Source organism: Musca domestica, unplaced genomic scaffold (genome assembly GCF_030504385.1).
Source record: "Musca domestica strain aabys unplaced genomic scaffold, Musca_domestica.polishedcontigs.V.1.1 48, whole genome shotgun sequence".
NCBI lineage: Eukaryota > Metazoa > Arthropoda > Insecta > Diptera > Muscidae > Musca > Musca domestica.
Window position 1 is genome coordinate 1,635,105 of NW_026712340.1, and position 18,205 is coordinate 1,653,309.

Consider the following 18,205-nt stretch of genomic DNA (forward strand, 5'->3'; position numbering starts at 1 on the left):
TAGATTACCAATAACAAAAAGAACAAGTAATTTTCTTATTTGACACTTTTCACTCAATATTTTTATACCCTCCACCATTCTATGGAGGGTATATTAGCTTTGTAATTCCGTTTGTAAAAGTATATATATTCTGGATCAGCGTAAAATTCTAAGACGATCTAGTCCGTTTGTCTGTCCGTTGTAATAACGCTATTTTTTGAGATAGAAGGCTAAAATTGTGCATAAAATTCGTAAATGCGACATGTAGGTCCACGTTTTCGTATAGCCCCTATATAACGGCAACATTCGGTATTTTCATGATTTTAGCGACATTATTTACCGGAATTGTCAAACTTCTTCGTCTAGCCTCCATATAACGGTACGGTTGATGATTTTAGCGACATAAATCACCGGAATCGTTTCAAATTTCGTATTGGAAGATCTTAATGGGTACTACAACCTATGGCAAAAAATGTCGTATGCAGGTCCACGTCTTCCCATAGCCCGCATATGACGGTACATCCCGATACTCAATATTTTGATGATTTTAGCGACATTAGAATTAGACCAGAATTGTTTCAAATTTGGTAGTTGAAGTTTGAAATGGGCACTACAGCCTATGGCAAAAATGTTGTATGCAGGTCCACGTCTTCGTATAGTCATTTAAGTGGTAGTTTTCGGATTTTTTTTTAATATATTAAGTTCCTTTCAAAAGATATTAAAAGTTCGGCCCGGCCGAACTTAGCTGCTGTTTTACTTGTCATACAAAAGAAAAAAGCGAAAACCGAATGGAGCGCCGTGGATTTTTCACAATTGCATTTCTTTTTCATCCCAAAACGGAAACATTGTTTTTCGCAAAAACTCTAATATGAATTTAAATTTTAACAGAATTTGAAAATATTTTAAATTATTTTTGTATTTTTCAAAACAATACCTACACACACAAAAACTGTATACACGTTATGAAATTACAAAACTATCATGAGAAAAAATTGAAATGGGAATACCTTGAAATAATTATACCATGTTCAAACCCCCTTAACTTTATGAATAGAGTAGTAAACTCGTATTGTCAGTTCCCAATCAGGATATTAAAACCCAAATAAAAATTTGTGACAAATAATAATAATAATTTATTGAACTGTTAACTATTAAATATTACAACATACTTATGACTACAAAAAAAAAATTAAACTAAAATTTCGCATTAAACTAAAATTACAATTCGAAATTCTATTGTTTTACAGGAGTTATTAGATGCAGCGGATTGATGTAACACACATAATCGCCGAGTCCCAATTTCGACGAGAACCAATAGAAGAACCAACTGCATAGGAAAATTTTACAAACACGATCCAGAAAGTACATTCTGCAAGTGACGTGAGCGGAAGAAAATTAAAAATAAATAATGGTAAGACATTCAAATTGGACTTACATTCTGTAGTTAACTCTTGCCCGCGCCACATTACTCATGGGTTCCTTACAGACATATTGTCGGGCGCCAATACAGCAATTGAACATGTACTCCTCTTTATCGAATTGCAGAGGTGTGGGGAAACTAAAAGAAATTATAAATTAATAAATTTTTCATTCAAAATAGTGTTAAAGTTCATTCGCAAAACTTACATTGCTTTTTCTTCGACTGTCAGTGATTCGCATAGCTCAATAAATTTCGTATTTTTAAAATTCCATGCTTTGGTGGTGAAGAATTGTAAAACTTTCAGGCCGGCCATCAGTCGTTTGTGGGCGCGCATTAAACTGAAAAAAAATCTTTTATGAGCTTTCGTTTTTGCTATGTTTCTCTATTTTGCACTTACAATCTCTTCTGTCCACACAGTGTCAGCAGACAATCGATCAGCAAAGCCGGCAGCCACATAAACAGAACGACATTGATCCAATGATAATACTTGTTCATTGTCAGTGTGCAATTGGGATACCACAGAGGCATGCTCAGAGGATATTCATTATTGAATTCCATTGATTTTTCCACCACCCACCTGCTGCTGGTTTTTTGATCTTCTCCCAGGGTGAGATTGAAAACGGGTACTTCGGCGGGTCTGAAAAAAAAAATAAAAATTAAAGAACTTTCATACATTGTTTTACTAGGGAAAAATAGTGAATGAACTGTTGCAATGCCAACTCCATGGTACTTTGAAAGACAATAATAATTCAGACAATAATTAGGTGGCAACCACAATTTCCCAAAGAAAGCACCTTAAGGTGGGAATACATAAAGCGCTTATCTGGCTAGCTTCTTCGGAAATGAACAAAGGAGCCTAGGGCCAAAATCGAACTAAGTCAACCTAAAACGTCTTGGTTTATCTACGAAGAAGCCAGCTGATGACTTCAGCCCATTGTAGAAGAATATAGGTACACGCGTCGACACAGCTGCTGGGACAATGAACTGTCAAACCAATTTTGGAATTGAAAATGTTGAATGAAAAATTATTTAAATTTGTAAAAATTGTTGAAAAACGCGAATTATAATAGCCTCCGTATGACGTAGTATAAGAAAACATATAAAAATCCACTAACATTTAAAAAAAACATTTAAATTTTTTGACATATCAATGATCCCAAGCGTTGATGCATCTACCTGTATTTCTCTGCCATGCTTCAGCCCGGCAAATATGCGCTTTATGTATTTCCACCCTTATTGTTTTTTTACGCTTAATGTTCTTACATATGTTCTTTACATATGTGCTGTCACTTTTATTATCCATGTGTATTTCAGTGTGATTGACTATGTTGCCATTTTACATACGTCTCTTAATTTTTGCTATCACACACTTGCATATGTTTTTTATTCATTGCGATTATATAGTATTTATGACATGGTAGAATTATGAATGTAAAGTCATGCAATCATATGTTTAAATTTTTTTTTCAAAATTATTCATTTGCTAACATCTCATTGTTAAAATTTATATTTATAAATCCATTGGTAACACAGAAATCAGAGATGGGAACCTGTTTTATTTAGTGAAATTTGACAGGCCAAATTACAGAAAATGCAGAGATGGATACTCTTATGTGAAATGACTTTACCTTCTTAATTTTACCATGCTTTTGGATGCATTTTTATGGAAATTTTAATTTTATATATATTTTCACACAACAAACAAACAATACCTTTGATTAAATTCTATTTTTTTTATGAAAATAGGGCTCGCTGTGATCGAAAAAGTACATATGTAATTTATTCAAAAGCTTCACAACTGAAATGTCATCCATGTGTCACACACATCTTCTACTCTTCAACTTCTACACATGGAAAATTTGACATTCGATATGTAAGAAACATTTCTTCTGATAAAGCCTTTAATTTTCTATTTTTATTGTTGTGTTTTCATTCTCATATTTACGTAGAGGGAGAGATAAAAAACTGCAACAAAGTCAAAAGCCATAATTTTTAATTCATTGGATGAATGCAAAAAAATGTCGGAAATAGCACCAAATTTTAGAATAAGTTTAGATTTGTTTGAATTAGTCACCTTTGGCACGAATTATGGCCTTCAAACGACCAATGAAATCATACGCTGCCCGATTATTTATTTTGGTCCATTCCCGGACTAAGCGCTTGCTTGAGGTGATGGACACTTTGGTATTTTTAAGTGCCAATTTTGCTTTCCAAAATACTCCAGACACAATGGTCCAACGGATTGGTATCCGGAGATTTTGGAGGTCATTGTGCGCTGGAAATGAAGCGAGGAACCTCATTTTGTAACCATTCTTGGGTGGCGAGTGCTGAGTGCAAGGTGCTAATTCCTGTTGAAATGTCCAAGGTCTGCGGCCAAAATGTTTGCTTTAATACACCTTCCTGAATTTTTTGCCATAATATTCGGCATTTATTCTATTGCCACGGTCGATTAATGCGAGTGGAGAGCGACCATCGGCTGTTATGGCGGCCCACACTATTACCATGGCCGGCGCTTGAGTTCTGGTGGCCAACCGAAGGTGCACATTTTCAGCTGACCTCTTTGGCAAGTAAAAACGATCATTTTGTTTGTTTACAAACTGCTGGACAACGAATGTTTTCTCATCGAAACAATTCTTTAGCTCTTTTGAGTCTATTTTCTTTCTGTTGCGGTGTAAGTTCTTGCACTTTTTGGAATTTCAAGGGCTTTACCCCGAGCTCATTTTTCAATATTGGCCAAATGGAATATTGCAATATGTTCAGCACACGAGTCATTTTTCGGACACTGCGACGCGGGTTTCGATCAAGTCGCTTCTTTACTTTTCGAACCATTTCTGCTGATGTTGCTGTTTTCTTCCGTCCACTTTCTTGACGTTGGGCTACGCTTTCAGTATTACGGTAACCAGCAATGGTACGAGACACCAAATATTCACATTTAAATGCTAGAGTGCTCTAACGATAGCCACTTGTGGTTTCCCAGCTAAATATAAATAAATCACACTATCATGCTTGAATTCCATCACGAATAACTTTTTTTCTGGAAAACTCTCACCAAAATGTTTTTGTTCGCTTGTAGATAATATAATGAGCTGTCACTGGAATAATTTTAACAGCTGTCGGATGAGTGGCTTAGAAATGGCAGCAGTCTGAAGTTGGTTGCAGTTTTTTTTATCTCACCCTGTATATGTATCAGTCTTTGCTTAGTTGACCTCAGTGCGACTCCATGCGTTGTTTCTCACTCACTCGTATTTATATATACTGTCCCTTTGTTGTTTACATGCATTGGTGTGTTTTTATATGTGTGTATGTTTATTTGCGAATGTGCGTGGTTTCTCTTTCGTTGGAAAATTGTATAATATTCGGAATTGTGATTCCCGGAACCTCCATGTAAATGATGACCCATAAATACGAGGGAATAAAGAGTCAGTCGTAAATCAGATCGTGAAATTAAACCGTGAGCAAAGTAAAGTGTGACCTAAACAATGTCTGAACCATTGTAGAATAATCCAACAAAACAGCTATTGGCATAATTAATTGTCAAAACATGTTTGAAATTCCAAATTTTAAATAAAATATTATTCAAATTTGCAAAAATTGTTGAATGAAATATCAATGTTCGTAATTGGATCTACCTGCTATTAAATTAATCATAAGGCGTTTACATACAACAGCATTTAATGCATGTCTTCTGTTATCAATTTATTGTGATTGGCCAATTATCAGGGTTGACCAGAGTAACGTTTTTGTATGTAAATGTACTTCAAGGCAAGTAGTCGAAAATTAACCTTTCTTTCATTTGGAGTAAATCACGTCGGGGAATACAAAAGCGGATGGACCATGGTACAATGATATCAAGGTAGGGCTATGATACCATATGATGTGATGATTTATTTGTTTATATATGTGTTTTCTTTTCAATAACAAAAAAATGGTTCAGAAAACATTCAAATTCGGGTGTTTTCAAAATGCTTATTTCAACGTATGCATCGACAAAATCTAGAGTTTTTGTAGCAAAATAATCCTTTAGAGATATGTAGTACATGACTTTGAAAAGAAGTGTTGACCTTTCATTCAGTTATCGCGGTTTTCAATTATTTATTCAAAATAAATGCAACAAGTTCTTTGATTTTTAATTGTTCTGATACTAATTCTGACATTACAAGCCAAATAGGTAGACCTCTATACTTGCAATTTTTTCAAAGTTGGCCTACCTTCTCTTCATTGTACCATGGGATGGGCGACATTTCAGTTGTGAAATACTCTTGGTAGAAGAATACAGGTAGATGCATCAACGCTTGGAAACATCGATACGTCAACATTTTTTAAACGTTTTTTTTTTTTTTCAAAAATAAGTAGATTTTTATAAGTTTTCTTATACGACGCCAATTGGAAGTCGTTATGATATTTATTTTTCAACAAATTTCACAAATTTGAATAATTTTTCATTCAAAATTTTCAATTTTAAAATTGGTTTGACAGCTCATTGTCTTAGCAGCTGTGTCGATGCGAGTAAAGTTTATATGTACTTTTTCGGTCACAGCGACCCCTATTTTCATTAGAAATACACAGTTTAACCAAATGTGTTCTTTTTTTGTGTAAAAATATATAAACTTAAATTCACGCTGAAAGTCACCCATAAAGTATTATAATTTTTTAGAAAGTACAATGTAACCAAAGGAAATAAAAAAAAGCATATGCAAGTGTGTAATAGCATGAATAATAAGTCATGTGTGGAAAGGTAATTTTGACATACACACGGAAACACACATGGATAATAAATGTGACAGCACATATGTAAAAGCCTTATTGTCTGATAGCAGCTCAATCTTTTAGTTTTGCAACGGAATATAGTTGCACACACTTTGTCATTTTGGGTCAGCCATTGCTTTCCGATTGTCCGAAGTGCCTTTAAAAATATAATAAATACCTTTGAGGGGATATGAAAGATATGCAGAGTATTTCCTTTTGAGAGAAGACCCGATTCTCCATTGCTTTTTGACAAAAAAAAAACTTATTGTTAAAACTCTTATATCTCCAATACATACCTGGTTTTCATTTGATTCACATAATGCGGTATGAAAATAAGACCTGTTGTGGCATGATCTACGGGAATATTTTCAACTTTAGCATCAGCATCACACATCAACGAACGGAGAACACCTTTACCGCCAGCAATGGCTAAACCAACTGGACCATTCATGTTGTCAATCCATCCTTCCAGAGGTTCTTTATAGGCACACGTGACTGCAATAATAAAATAACATTATTTGTGTTTTCAAAACATGTAAATTACATGGTAAAATTATGGAGGTAAATAAGACTATCCATCTCTGCTTTTTCTTTAATTTCCGTTGTCAAATTTCGCGGCATAAAAAACAGGTACCCATCTCTGATTTGTATATATGCAATGAATTTATGAATAAACAATTTGACAATGAGAAGATGCCAAACGGAATGACTTTACCTTCTTAATTCTACCATGGTAAATTATAAAAATGTGATTTTAAAGCATAAATGCATAAGATTTTTTCTGTTTTAATAGCGCGTTTAGATTACATGCTAAAGGACATTGTGTTTTTACGACGGTAATATGGTGCACTCCAAAGTCGTTATTTTTATTTATTACAAATTTTTAGTGGCAACCATGGTAGAAGAATACAGGTAGATGCATCAACGCTCGGGCGCATTGATATGTCAAAAAAATTAAATGTTTCTTCAAATACAAGTAGATTTTTATATGTTTTCTTATACTAAGTCATTCGGAGGCTATTATAATTTGCGTTTTTCAACAATTTTTACAAATTTAAATAATTTTTCATTCAACATTTTCAATTCCAAAATTGGTTTGACAGTTCATTGTCCCAGCAGCTGTGTCGACGCGTCTACCTATATTCTTCTACCATGGTGGCAACGCTGCCGAAAACCTAAAAAATTGTTTACGTTTGTGAAAATCAAAATGGGTATCACAATAGGCGATCAAATGATTTTAACTAAAAATTAAGAAAAAAAAATTATTATTTTTGTTTATAGATGTTAATAGAATGGAATCAAAATGTCTGGAAGGTCAAAAACTTTAATGCGCATTGAAGGGGGTTATAACGCACAAGAACCCTGGCGTGTGTTAACATTGTTTAAATTATCATTTAATTGATGTATAATTATAAAAACGTGTTCGGTGTAAATAAGGTGTTAAGTATTTTTGCCTTTAATCCAATTAAGATCTCAAAATGCAGAGGAAACTCGATAATTGCCTCTAACCCGTAAAAAATTAATTGGTATAAATACCATCGAGATTCAATCCATTCATCTTCCCATTTCCTGTTTCGTCTTACCTATACTTGGTCGGGCAATTACAACCGGCATCGTTTCGTAATGATTGCGAACATAAATCTCTGTCAAACGTTTCGTATAGGTATAATTATTCGGGTGAGGTTCGATTAAATCTTTTCTTATCGCATCCAATGTCTTGGCGTCCATCCATTCGGCGAGACGCATTAAATCTTCAGGTTTCTGTTGTACTTCGTAAACCTGCTCGTACAGAACTTTGTGATCGTAATTACAGAATGTCGTCGATAGGTGGACAAAAGAGACAAGATTTTTCATTTTACGTGCAACATCGAGTGCACGTCGTGTTCCGGCCAAATTCATGTTAATCGATTCGCTCAGAGGGCATTCCATTTTCAATGAGGCAGCCATGTGAAAAACAATATTCGTATTTTCTGCAACATATTTTAATTCATCATCGGATAGGCCTAAATATTCCAATGTGATATCGCCCTGAAACATGGTCACCTTTTTCAGGGCATGTGGTTTCTCGTCTTTGATGCGTTGGAAAATCTGCAAAAAGCAGGGGAATAATTATAAATTATATCTGAAAAAAATAATTTTTTATAGGACTTACAGGAGCCTTCCATATCTCCTCCAAACGTGACTGTGGACATTTACCTCTCTTAGGCCGACAAATGATGATAATTTCCTTTAGTTCACTGCATGAATAGAGTAATTTTTCGATGAGAACTTTGCCCATAAAACCGGTTGCACCGGTAATAAATATCGTTTTGTCTTTGTAATACTGCTGAACGGGTGTTAACGCCGACATTTTCTGGAAAATAATGGAGATTGTCAAAAATTTTAGTCAAGTCGATGTAGAATATAATAACGGAATAGTTTATAGAACTACTCATGGTAGAAGAATATAGGTAGACGCTTCGACACAGCTGCTGGGACAATGAACTGTCAAGCCAATTTTGGAATCGAAATTTTTGAATGAAAAATTACTCAAATTTGTAAAAATTATTAAAAAAATGCATATTATAACAACCTCCGATTGGCGTTGTGTGGTAAAACATAGACAAATGTACTTATTTTTGCAGAAATATTTAAAAAATTTTGACATATCAATGTTCTCAAGCGTTGATGCATCTACCTGTATTTTTCTAGACCATGGTAAAATTAAGAAGGTAAATTCATTTCAAATAAGCATTCCCATCTTTGCATTTTCAGTAATTTACTTTGTCAAATTTCACTGCATAGAAAGCAGGTTCCCATCTCTGATTTGTGTGTGTGTGTGCATGTGTATATATATTATAAATAAAAAATTTTGGTAATGCGATGTTGTCAAATAAATAATTTTGGGAAAATTGTAAACATATGATTGCATGACTTTAAATTCATAATTCTACCATGCTCTCAGGCAAAAATGCTACAGAATTTGTAAATAGAAAGGTGAGAGAACATTTCCCTGTGACTGTCAATTGTTCACTATTGAACAAATGATTCAGAAAACTGTTGGTAGAGAGGTTCAAAAAACAATATTCAATTTGAAAGCAATATTGATTTAAATGACGAGTTTAATCCCAATCCAGATATATAAAGTTTGTCGGAATTAAATGTGCGTTTATGGGAGAGAGCGAGAGAGCCGGTTAAAAAGAGACATTTACATCATTCAACTGCTTGTTTCTCACATACAACTGACTCTTCTTATCCGTAAACTTTCTCGTCTGATAACGGAAGTAAGGAGAGCGCAGTATTATCTTAGCACATAAAAGAGTGTAGAAATGTTATACACAAGCTCAGCTGATTACCAAAAAATCTGTCAATTAAATTTGAATTCGCTGCAATGAGAATATGCAAGATTTGCAGAAAGAAAGAGATGCCAGGGAAGAGGTATTTTTTCCGTCCCCATGGATGAAAAAATTAGTACTCTTTGTCAAGGGTTGTTCGTGCATATGGTAAAATCCGGAAACAAATATAGATTATTGCCTATCGCTGTTCCAAAATGCCGACCGTCAATGCAGCACATAAGTAATACTTCGAATTTGAGATGAGGAATTATGGCACTATGTTATTCCATTTCTTAAACGCAATATTGGGTCATTTTTCTTTATATTGTGAAAAGAGAGCTCAGATTTTAATAATTATGAAAACTACTTTCGACTTGTGTTTTGATAGATTATCGCAGGAGCGCATGGTAGAAGAATAAAGGTAGTCGCATCAATACAGCTGCTGGCACAATGAACTGCCGATCCAATTTTAGATTAATTCGCTCGAAGGAAGACATTATAATAGGGCCATGGTTGCACACTTCTAAACGTTTAGTAATATTGAAGGAATGAAGGAGAAGAGAGAAGTTAAAGGGCTAAGTAAATAAGAAGCTTGAAGTCATGGCACGGCCTATTTTGTGACATTTCACAAAGGAATTACAGAGCCCCACTAAAATCCTGCCGTCGTTTTTCATTATAATTTGGCATTAATATGCCTAGCCATGACTTCAAGCTTTTTATGTATTTGCAGCCTAACCGATGGTAGAAGAATACAGGTAGATGCATCAACGCTTGGGAACATTGATATTTCAAAAAATTGTAAATGTTCTTTAACAAATAAGTAGATTTTTATATGTTTTTTATGCGACGTCATTCGGAGGTTATTATAATTCGGGTTTTCAAAAATGTTTACAAAAATTTAATAATATTTTTTTTTCAACATTTTCAATTCCAAAATTGGTTTGACAGTCCATTGTCACAGTAGCTGTGTCGATGCGTCTACCTATGTTCTTCTAGCATGAGTTAACCGTACACTAATATCAAGTTCACATGGAACGTGATTCGCACTCTATTTGTTGTTTTACCCTAAAGTATGAAATACTTGTCGCATCTAACAAAGAATTTTCTACATTGTTCACTTTAACACACTTTCTGCACAACCGCTTAAAATGAGAGTATTTTTTACAAAAATTACTTCAAAATAAAAAGAAAAATCGAGAGAACGCTTATACAATGTTCGAATTGGCATTACGTATACGAGTTAACGTGCCATACAACATGGTTCCTAATTTCTAGTAGCATAATTTAGTTTTTACTACTTCTTTTTTGATTTTGATGGCAATTTGAATGGAAATCCATGAAATACGCACTGATACAAGCAGAAGAAAGAATTGTCTTTTCTTATACATTTTTTAAATTTTTTCTAAAAAGTTGAAACTTTAAATATAAAATTCATATGAGTACATAAATTAAAGTCACTTAACATATGATTTTTTATATCATTTCATGACTTACTCTGTTGTAACAAAATAGTTGTGTTCCAGAACCTACAAATTAGTACTAATTAGTGCTAATTCTGCTACAACGCATTCCCGTCTTCGAAAAACTAGCAACACTTGCAGCTCTCTCGAGAAAAAAAATGGCGCTGAGTAGTACACATTCCTGTTTGTTTTACCTACATGAATTTGGCCGAGCAAAAATGTGAATATTGTAAACTTGACATTTAATTGGTAGGGCTAACAAGGTTGAATAATTATTGATACATTTCAAATTTCGCGCGTGACAACAAATGTAAAGAAAAAAGATAAAATTAAAAACTAAAGAAAAACTAATATTTGTCGTGCAAAAAACAAAAAGAGAAAATATGGAGCAACTGATGTATTCACTTTTGGATGATTCCAGGAGTGAAGAGGCTGAATGAGGAATCAGACGAAGAAAACGTATTTTAAAACAGTGCAAAATTAGTGAAAGGTAAATTGAAAAATTAAGTTTAAAATGAAAGATGATCGCTTATTACTGCGAACATTTTCTTTTTATTTTTTAGGCTGGCTGTCTTCTCAACTTGTGGCATTAAGTCTTCTAGCAGAATTAACATTATTTTAAGCGGCGCCTCCAACCATGTCAGCTTCTCCGGGGTTAGGTTTTGAGAAAACTCCACCTCTAAATACTCTTCAAAGCATTCTTAAAGCAAAACTTTCTAAATAAACAACATTCAAAAATAATTATTAATTTTAACTTATTTTCAATACTAATTTTTTTAATTTTTGGCATCCATTTCAGTAAGGTTTCACAAGTCCGATTTAGACTGTTTTCTTTTGGAATTTTGAATGTTGACATTTTATCGCATTTCTCCTAATTTTCCGTTCCCTTATTTTTTGAGCACACCTAAATGAGAATGGCATTTCGTACTGTTCTCTCTTCTGCTAGTTTTACTACTAAAAAAGTACTGGAACACAACTAATATTGTTTATAAAAAGTCCCATTTTTAGTCTTCTTCTGCATTAAAATCTCAAATAATTTGTATTGTTTTTTATAGAGAATATGATTAATCTTTGGTTGTTTCTATCATTTTTTCCTAATCTCCTCATTTAAATTTGAAATATTTAAAAAATGTTCAACATTTTCGTGAATCTAGTATGAGAACGAAATATTCGTAACAAAAATTCTTGTAAACCAATAACAACACGTTCGAGCCGTTAGTTATCACACTCTGTTTATTTGCACGTAACCATGACCCCAAGCTAGGTAAAATATGCAGAATCTGCAAAGAATTTCATAACACTTGCGTGTTCTACAATGGCGATTGGCAATGGCAAAAATGCAAACTATGCGAAAATAATAAAAATTCACCTGTACCCATGTTCATTGGTGACATAACTTTTTTTGTTGGAATTTTGGCAAAGAACACAATATCACGGTGACTAGCACGTGTTTACTTTAAAATCTTTGCGTTAAGATTTACAAATCAAGTTTATATGTATTTGCATATCTGCGCAAAAAGTTTAATATATTTCATCAACTAGTCTGCTATTTAAGAATAATTTGTAAAATTTGCAAAAAATAAATAATTCATCAAGTTTTTATTCATAACTATCCATAGAATTTGATAGTTTTTAGAATTCGCTCGTTTTATGAATTTTAAATATTTGCATAAAGATTTGCGGTCATAGACATTTATAAATGGCATAAAGTTGGGCAGAACCAATATTTTTATCACCATCACGTTGAAAACGTAGCAACAATAGCGCAGTATTTATTTGAATGTCAAAAATTGTTAAGGCCAGTTTACACAACATTTCAAATTCACTTTTTTTAAAGTTAAAGTTAGTCTGCTTTACATCGAAACCTAAGTTACACATTTCACAAAGACTCACCATTTATTTGACTTATAATCAAAAGAATTGACAATCTAAATAAAACGTTTTGTAAATAAATATAAATAAGGCTTAATACTATGTTTAACTTATACTATGTTTACATCATATAATTTATTAAATAATCTAAAGCATTTCGCTGTAGTTTTAAAATTGTGAAGAGGATTTAATAGTATGCCTTAAAAATTCTAGGTATAAATGTAAACAATTCAATTTTCATATGCCTCTTAAGAAATGTGTGAACTAGCCTTTACCAAAGCGGTTTTATACACACCGGAACCCTGCTATATAGCCAAACAATCAAAAAACATGAAATTATGAAGTAGTTAACCTATCTCGCCTACATTTTATGATATCCTCTCGCCGAGTATCTTAAAAGCCTACAAAGGTCTAGTTTACATATTATGTAAGTGTCATGTGTAAAGTACAACGCAATAGAATGTACTGATACCATTATTATAATATAAATGTATTAATTTTTACTTTACAACAAAGCGGTTATTTTTAGTTTCAAAATTGTGGGGATCGTTTAAGAGCAAGTCACTTTACATATGATTCTAACATTATGTATAGATTAACGTTAAAAATAGAGGTGAGGGTTACTAATACAAAAAGTCCACTTTTATCGAATTAGCATAAGACATTTTTACTATGGTAAAGAGCATTTTCAGCCTAATCAGGATTTATTCAAATAGTTTTACAATACCAAAATAACTATTCTTACTACCAGGCCTATTTTAAATCCGATATGAAATATATATGCATATTGCTCCCGTATTCAGATATGGTAAAAGAATATAGGTAGGCGCATCGACACAGCTGCTGGGACATTGAACTGTCAAACCTATTTTGGAATTGAAAATTTTGAATGAAATATTATTTAAATTTGTAAAAATTGTTGAAAAACGCTTATTATAATAACCTCAGAATGACGTCGTATAAGAAAACATATAAAAATCTATTTAGTTTTGAAGAAACGTTTAAAAAATGTTGACATATCAATGTTCCCAAGCGTTGATGCATCTACCTGTATTCTTCTGCCATGCTATGTATTCATAAACCAAGGAAGTGAAGTACAGATGGCGTTTGTCGCAACATGAAGTTTTATACAGTTCCAATCGCTCATTTACACGAGTAATTTTTAAATCACAAAGCACCGTTCAAGAACCTGTACAAAATTTGGTACCCTACCACTTTTAAGGCTAAAATAGATCAAAGCTTCAATTTGTCATCGACGTGAAAATACGGCACACAAAAAAACATCAGCTGATCGGCATGTAAATACTCTCATGGTTATATCTAAATAACGCGAGATTTTTTTGTATAAATAAAATTTGGTAGATGTTTTACGAGTAGTCTAAATGTGCTATGAGAACTCAAATCAATTTTAAGCTCTATAGGCGGAATGTTTTTGCATAGGCAATGTCAAATTTTCCATATGTTTGTGTTACAATTATCGTGTGATACATGCTCACCATTTTATTTGTGATATATATATGTACTTTTTTGTTCACAGCGTTTACTATTTTCATCGGAAAAATATAATTTTATCAAGATATCAAGATTTGTTGCGCACAATTATACAAAATCAAATTTGTGGCAAAAACTCATTTAGAAATTACAAAAATTTATTGTACAATAAAATATAATAACAATGTAATTAGGAAAGGAAATAAAAAACATTGCAAGTATCTGATAACCACAATTATGAGTCGTGTGTAAAATGACAATTTTGACATAAACACTGAAATGCACGTTGACAGCACATATGTAAAAAAAAAAAACATTCCGTCTGATAAAAACTTTACAACAAATTTCGTAAAGGTGATAGTACATAAAAAGCTTTTTTCACTTGCATAGATAGAAAGATAGAACAAGACAGAGTCAAAATCTTGTCACCAGGTGTAAATACATCTGTTGTTACGATACCATACCTATATTAAGTAATTTAAACCGCTAAGACACTATGTAAATAATTGGCAATAAAATTTTGGAACCAAATTTTTGGATTATTCAAATTATTATTTATGTATTATTTTCTATAAATGTGTTTTTATACCCTCCACAATACATAGTACGGAGGGTATATTGAGTTCGTCATTCCGTTTGTAACTCAACGAAATAATAATTTTAGACCCAACAAAGTAAAGATAGGAAGCTAAAAGTTTGAACCGATCTGTCTATTGTCTGCAGTTCGAAATAGCAGTATCCCCGATATTCAGTATTTTGAAGTTTTTTATCATATTTTTCAATGGAATTGTCTGATATTCTACACAAGGAGTTCTCTGTGAGTACTTTAACCCCTGGAAGAGAACTGTCTATATATATTTTATGTATATGGTCTATGTTTTAGTATAGCACCCATATAACGCTACCCCGAGATATTCGGAATTTCCAGGATTTTCGCTATATTATTCACCGGAATTATGTCAAATTTCGTGTTTGAAGTTCGTAATGGGTACTATAAACTATGACGGAAAATTGTCTATGCAGGTTTACGTCTTAGCTCACATACAACTGTGCCTCCCTTTATTTGGTATTTTGATGATATTAGCGACATTATTCACCGGAATTGTTTCGAATTTCGTATTTGAAGTTCACCCCGTCTTCGTATAGCCCCCATATTTGAGCAATATTTTTCGGCGGATTTTATTTTTAATTTTTCAAGTTCCTTCCGACAGGTGGAGGGTATTTTAATTATGGACCAAAATCGAACTAAGACAACCTTAAACAAAGCAGCCAGTCGTTGACTTAAACTAGAAAAATCTTAAATGTATCTGTATTTCAAGATCTACCGACAGTTGTCAACTTTTTTTATGAAAAATTTCCGTATGAAGTTTAGCGATTTTGGGCGACAAAGAGTTGGAGAATCCCACAACAGGTGTAATAAATAGGGCTACGTTTAAAATGTTGTAAAATGTCCAAACTTGTCGCAAGGAACGCCGTCAGTTTTGGTTTGCTATTTTATTTGGTGAGCTCAAACATAGATGGCGCTCTTTATAAATATGCTCAGTCCAACAATGCATTTAGTCGCAATCTTCTTGGGCTTGCTGCTACAAATAAAGTTTTATAATCACATGTGTAAGGTATCCGGGTCCAAAAACCATATTTATAGGTTATTTTTTACTTTTTTCGGAAGCCTTATCAAAAATTGGTTCAAACAAAAATTTTAGATTCCTCTGGTATATTTGGCGTTACGTCTATACATTGATCAGTCACAGAGTCGATTTCCCTACATGTCAGCAGTACAACTGAGTAACTAACATATTTGAAGTACCAAAAATATTGTCAGTAGCATCACAATTTCTATTCACTGAAATAAACGTAGTTACAAATATAGTATATTTATACCCTACACCACAAGGTGGTCAGGGTATTATGTCTTTGTGCATTTGTTTGTAACAGGCAAAAGGAAACGAGATAGACCCATTGTTCCTTTTGATGATCTGCATAGAATCACATTCTTAGTCGATGTATGCATGTCCGTCCGTCTGTCTGTCCATGTACAAACAAAGTACAGGCCGCAACAATACAACTAATTCGTTTCACCCAAGGACGAACCCTGTTGAAATTGGATATAATCGGTCAAAATTTAGATATAGCTCCCATATATATCTTCGTCCGATTTGCCTTTTATTGTGCGCCAAACGTGTTATATCAGCCCGAATAGTATGCAATTTTGCAACCAAATTAGGCCTGAAAATAAGTATGCCAAATTTGATCGAAATCGGTTCAGATATAGCTATAGCTCCCATATATATTGTTCATCCGATTTGTTATTTTTTTCCTCCCCAGCCGTATTATGCACTCTGTAACAACAATATTTGGGGAAATATCATATATGCAGCTCAGAAATACATTTGCTAAATTTTATAGATTTCGGTTCAGATTTGGATATAGCTCTCATATATAACTTCGTCCGATTTACCTTTTATTGTACACCAAACGTCTAATATTTGCCCAAATGGGATGGAATTTGGCTCATGTGACCGAATTGAGTCTAGAAGCTAGTATGCCAAATTTGGTGATGATCGGTTCAGATATAGCTATAACTCCCATATATATTGTTCATCCGATTTGTTACCCACAGCCGTAATATGCACTCCGTAACAATGATATTCAGGGAAATATATCAAATACAGCTAAGAAATATTTTGCCAGATTTGGTCGATTTAAAATTAATTGTGCATCAAATGGGCAATACAAGTCCGAATTTAAAAGATATAAATCATTCGTCATATTTAGTCCTTTGAACTTTAAATTATAATTATAATCATAGCGTGTATGATTGAATTCTCTCATAAAAACTTTTAATTGTTATGCAGACCTCTACTAAATTAGCAAAGTCGTGTAGGGTATCATAAAATCGGCCCCGCCCGACTTTAAGACTTTATTTACTAGTTTTTATACTGAAATGTAATTTTCCATAACTTTAAAATATTTAAATTTTCCTGGAATTTCATTAATTTTTATTATTTTTCAATCGATTTGTACTTCTCACAAAATTTTTCAATAGATGTACGTCTGAAAACAGGACGATATTCCAAATCATCAACTTGTCTCACAGGAGTGACGAAACTTATTTAAAATAAAACCTTGAACTTATACACTTAAGTCTCTGTGTTTATGATCTGTCAGTGAATCAATCACTCATCACTCCATTTTTTTTCTTCTACAAATAAATATTGAATATGTTTTCTTTAAAAACACATCATTTCACATCTCATTTTTTTATTATTTTTGGTCTCAGTACGATAAAACATGTAACTTCTTAAATTTTTTAGCTCAAACATTTGTAAACATTTATCCTTTAATGACATATTTTTTAATTTTTCTAATTAAATTCATAAATGTTTTCACTAAAATATTTTATTTTGTATTTTTTTTTCAAATGTTTTCTAAATGAAATATTTCCTTTGTTTAAATTATCACTTGCATACTTTTCTTTTATTTTCGTTCGAATTTCGCAGCGTCCGCGTAACTTTTCTGGTTTGTGATTCCACCGATCGACTTAAACGACAAACTAAACAATATCTGAATCTTCTCTGTATCGTCGTTTCAAAAAAAAAATGATTTTGCTTAATTAACAAAATGCTTGCGCACGCCTTCTTTCGTCTTTGTGTTGTAGTCACGCACTCGCCTCTTTGACAGTCGTTTCACGTACGCATCTAAACTGTGACTGAAATTCTAGTGGCCGAAACGTAACTTACAAAGCTGGCTTAAGGTTGCTTGTCGTGGCTGCTAGCGTTAAGAGATAATTTTATTGGTTTGGCTTGACTTGTGACGTGAGCTGATGGAGTTTAATTTTTTGCGTTTTTGGCAAAAACCAACAACAATTATTAAATTAACATAAAACAAACATGCAATCAATGTTAAATTCTGAAGAATTTTAA

General features: G+C 33.0%; 1 protein-coding gene across 1 annotated transcript; it reads right to left on the reverse strand.

Annotated features, from left to right (window-relative positions):
• Window positions 1-1,088: 1,088 nt before the first annotated feature.
• On the reverse strand, window positions 1,089-17,992 carry LOC101895407 (putative fatty acyl-CoA reductase CG8306). Its single transcript, XM_005175978.4, has 8 exons — window positions 17,753-17,992; window positions 8,298-8,498; window positions 7,729-8,233; window positions 6,442-6,640; window positions 1,797-2,036; window positions 1,606-1,737; window positions 1,415-1,537; window positions 1,089-1,348 (listed from the first exon to the last, which is right to left on the reverse strand). The coding sequence occupies exons 2-8, from the start codon at window positions 8,493-8,495 to the stop codon at window positions 1,213-1,215; spliced, it is 1,533 nt and encodes a 510-aa protein (XP_005176035.1). The 5' UTR covers window positions 8,496-8,498; window positions 17,753-17,992; the 3' UTR covers window positions 1,089-1,212.
• Between the last annotated feature and the right edge of the window lie 213 nt (window positions 17,993-18,205).

Excerpts from the sequence above, each read along its gene's own strand:
- LOC101895407 (XM_005175978.4), bottom strand. The coding sequence starts at position 8,495 with ATGTCGGCGTTAACACCCGTTCAGCAGTATTACAAAGACAAAACGATA. Across the intron at positions 1,738-1,796 it reads CTGTGTGGACAGAAGAGATT|TTTAATGCGCGCCCACAAAC; the intron begins GTAAGTGCAAAA and ends ATTTTTTTTCAG. Across the intron at positions 1,538-1,605 it reads ACAGTCGAAGAAAAAGCAAT|TTTCCCCACACCTCTGCAAT; the intron begins GTAAGTTTTGCG and ends AATTTCTTTTAG.